Raw genomic sequence first — 1,557 nt, 5'->3', positions numbered from 1 at the left:
GACTGGGAGATAATGAGCAACGGGTGAGTGAAATGATGACTGACCACGGTGACAGAGCAGGGAGGAGAGACAAGGTAAACAGAAACAAAGCCATGAGGCCGAGCGACGCAAAACGTAACAAAAACAGTAAAATAAAAAACAGACACATGATCCTGTGTTCAAGGTTGTTACAACTTAAAACCTTAAGCCAGGGCAACAGATCATTTTATGACTGTTTAATCAAAGAACATTATTATACAATATAGAATATGAATGGTATTACTTGTGATAAGGTACTGTTGTGTAATTAAAGAATCTCTAGTCTTTAGGTGTTTTGCATATATAATTAAATGTGAACTGAAAATTCATTCTGTGTAACAAATTTTAATTCTGGCTAGAAGAACAACTTCTTGAGGTGTTTATAAATTTCTCTCATTTTCAGTCCAAACATTATTGGATTAAAGAGAGGATGATACATTACTATTTGTATAGACATTATTAAATGTACAACTTTAGGAAAATGTGATTCCAAATAAATAATAATAACATCATATGCACACAAACAGGAATAGTTGATCAAAACAATCAGGTGAGGTAAACAAGTCTGTACAGCTTGTTTCCTCACATCTCCACTACTTCGATAGCATATTATAAGTATCCTGGTGTATGTAAAAAGTATGAAGAGCACAGGGAGAAGTGCAACATTTAACAAAACAACCACATCATGTATAATTTGCCCTGTTGAGACAGTGCATTGAAGTTCGTAAATTCTATTGTTACAATACACTCCATTCAAAGTAAAGCTGCAGAGTTTTTTATAAGCATTAAATTCAGCTGGTACTGCAACCTGACATGCAGGCAGAATCCAAGCTAAAACTAAGAAAACACTCACTGTGGTTTTTCTCATGATAGTTGGATACTGCAGAGGTTTACATATGGACACATACCTGTCATAAGCCATGGCTGCCAACAGTAAAAACTCTGAACCACCTAAAGAGTAAAAGATATGAAACTGAAACAAACAGGCTGAATATGATATGACCTGTTTCTCAGACAAAAAGTCAATCAGCAGCTTTGGGTAGACAACAGTGCTGAAGAGAACAGAGTTCAGTAACAAGGCTGCAATGAAAATGTACATAGGCTCATGGAGGTTTTTGTGAATCCAGATGAGACACACAATAGTAGAGTTACTGCAGATGATTAGAATATATGCTGTAAAAACAACCACAAAATACAGATATCTGTATTTGCCCACTTCCACATATCCATCAACTGTTATATAGGTTACATTTAATTCATCCTCCATTGATTAACTTTATGAATAAGAGGAAGCTTATATAACTGCCACAGTAGTCACATCTGAGAGCAGAACTATTGCTCTGAAGACTGGTTTAACATGTAACCTAGACTGGAAGGTCTTTTTCTTTTACAGATACTTGACGTTACAGCTCATCTCCAGAATTCAGAGAGTGAACTGTTTGAGACTGTGCAGTGAGTTTATTTCATCCTCCATGGAGCTCATTAAACTCTTCACTAAAACACCATCATGTAAACAACTTCATCAAACTCTGGAGACAT

General features: G+C 35.8%; 1 protein-coding gene across 1 annotated transcript; it reads right to left on the bottom strand.

The window, feature by feature from the left end:
* Positions 1-373: 373 nt before the first annotated feature.
* Positions 374-1,285, bottom strand: LOC109952977 (olfactory receptor 6N2-like). The gene has a single exon (XM_020588305.1). It carries the CDS (start codon positions 1,283-1,285, stop codon positions 374-376), a length of 912 nt encoding a protein of 303 aa, XP_020443961.1.
* Between the last annotated feature and the right edge of the window lie 272 nt (positions 1,286-1,557).

The sequence above is a fragment of the Monopterus albus genome, unplaced genomic scaffold (genome assembly GCF_001952655.1).
Source record: "Monopterus albus unplaced genomic scaffold, M_albus_1.0 scaffold525.1, whole genome shotgun sequence".
Lineage (NCBI taxonomy): Eukaryota > Metazoa > Chordata > Actinopteri > Synbranchiformes > Synbranchidae > Monopterus > Monopterus albus.
The sequence above is the reverse complement of the archived record's forward strand: the minus strand, read 5'-3'. Positions and strand labels throughout refer to the sequence as shown.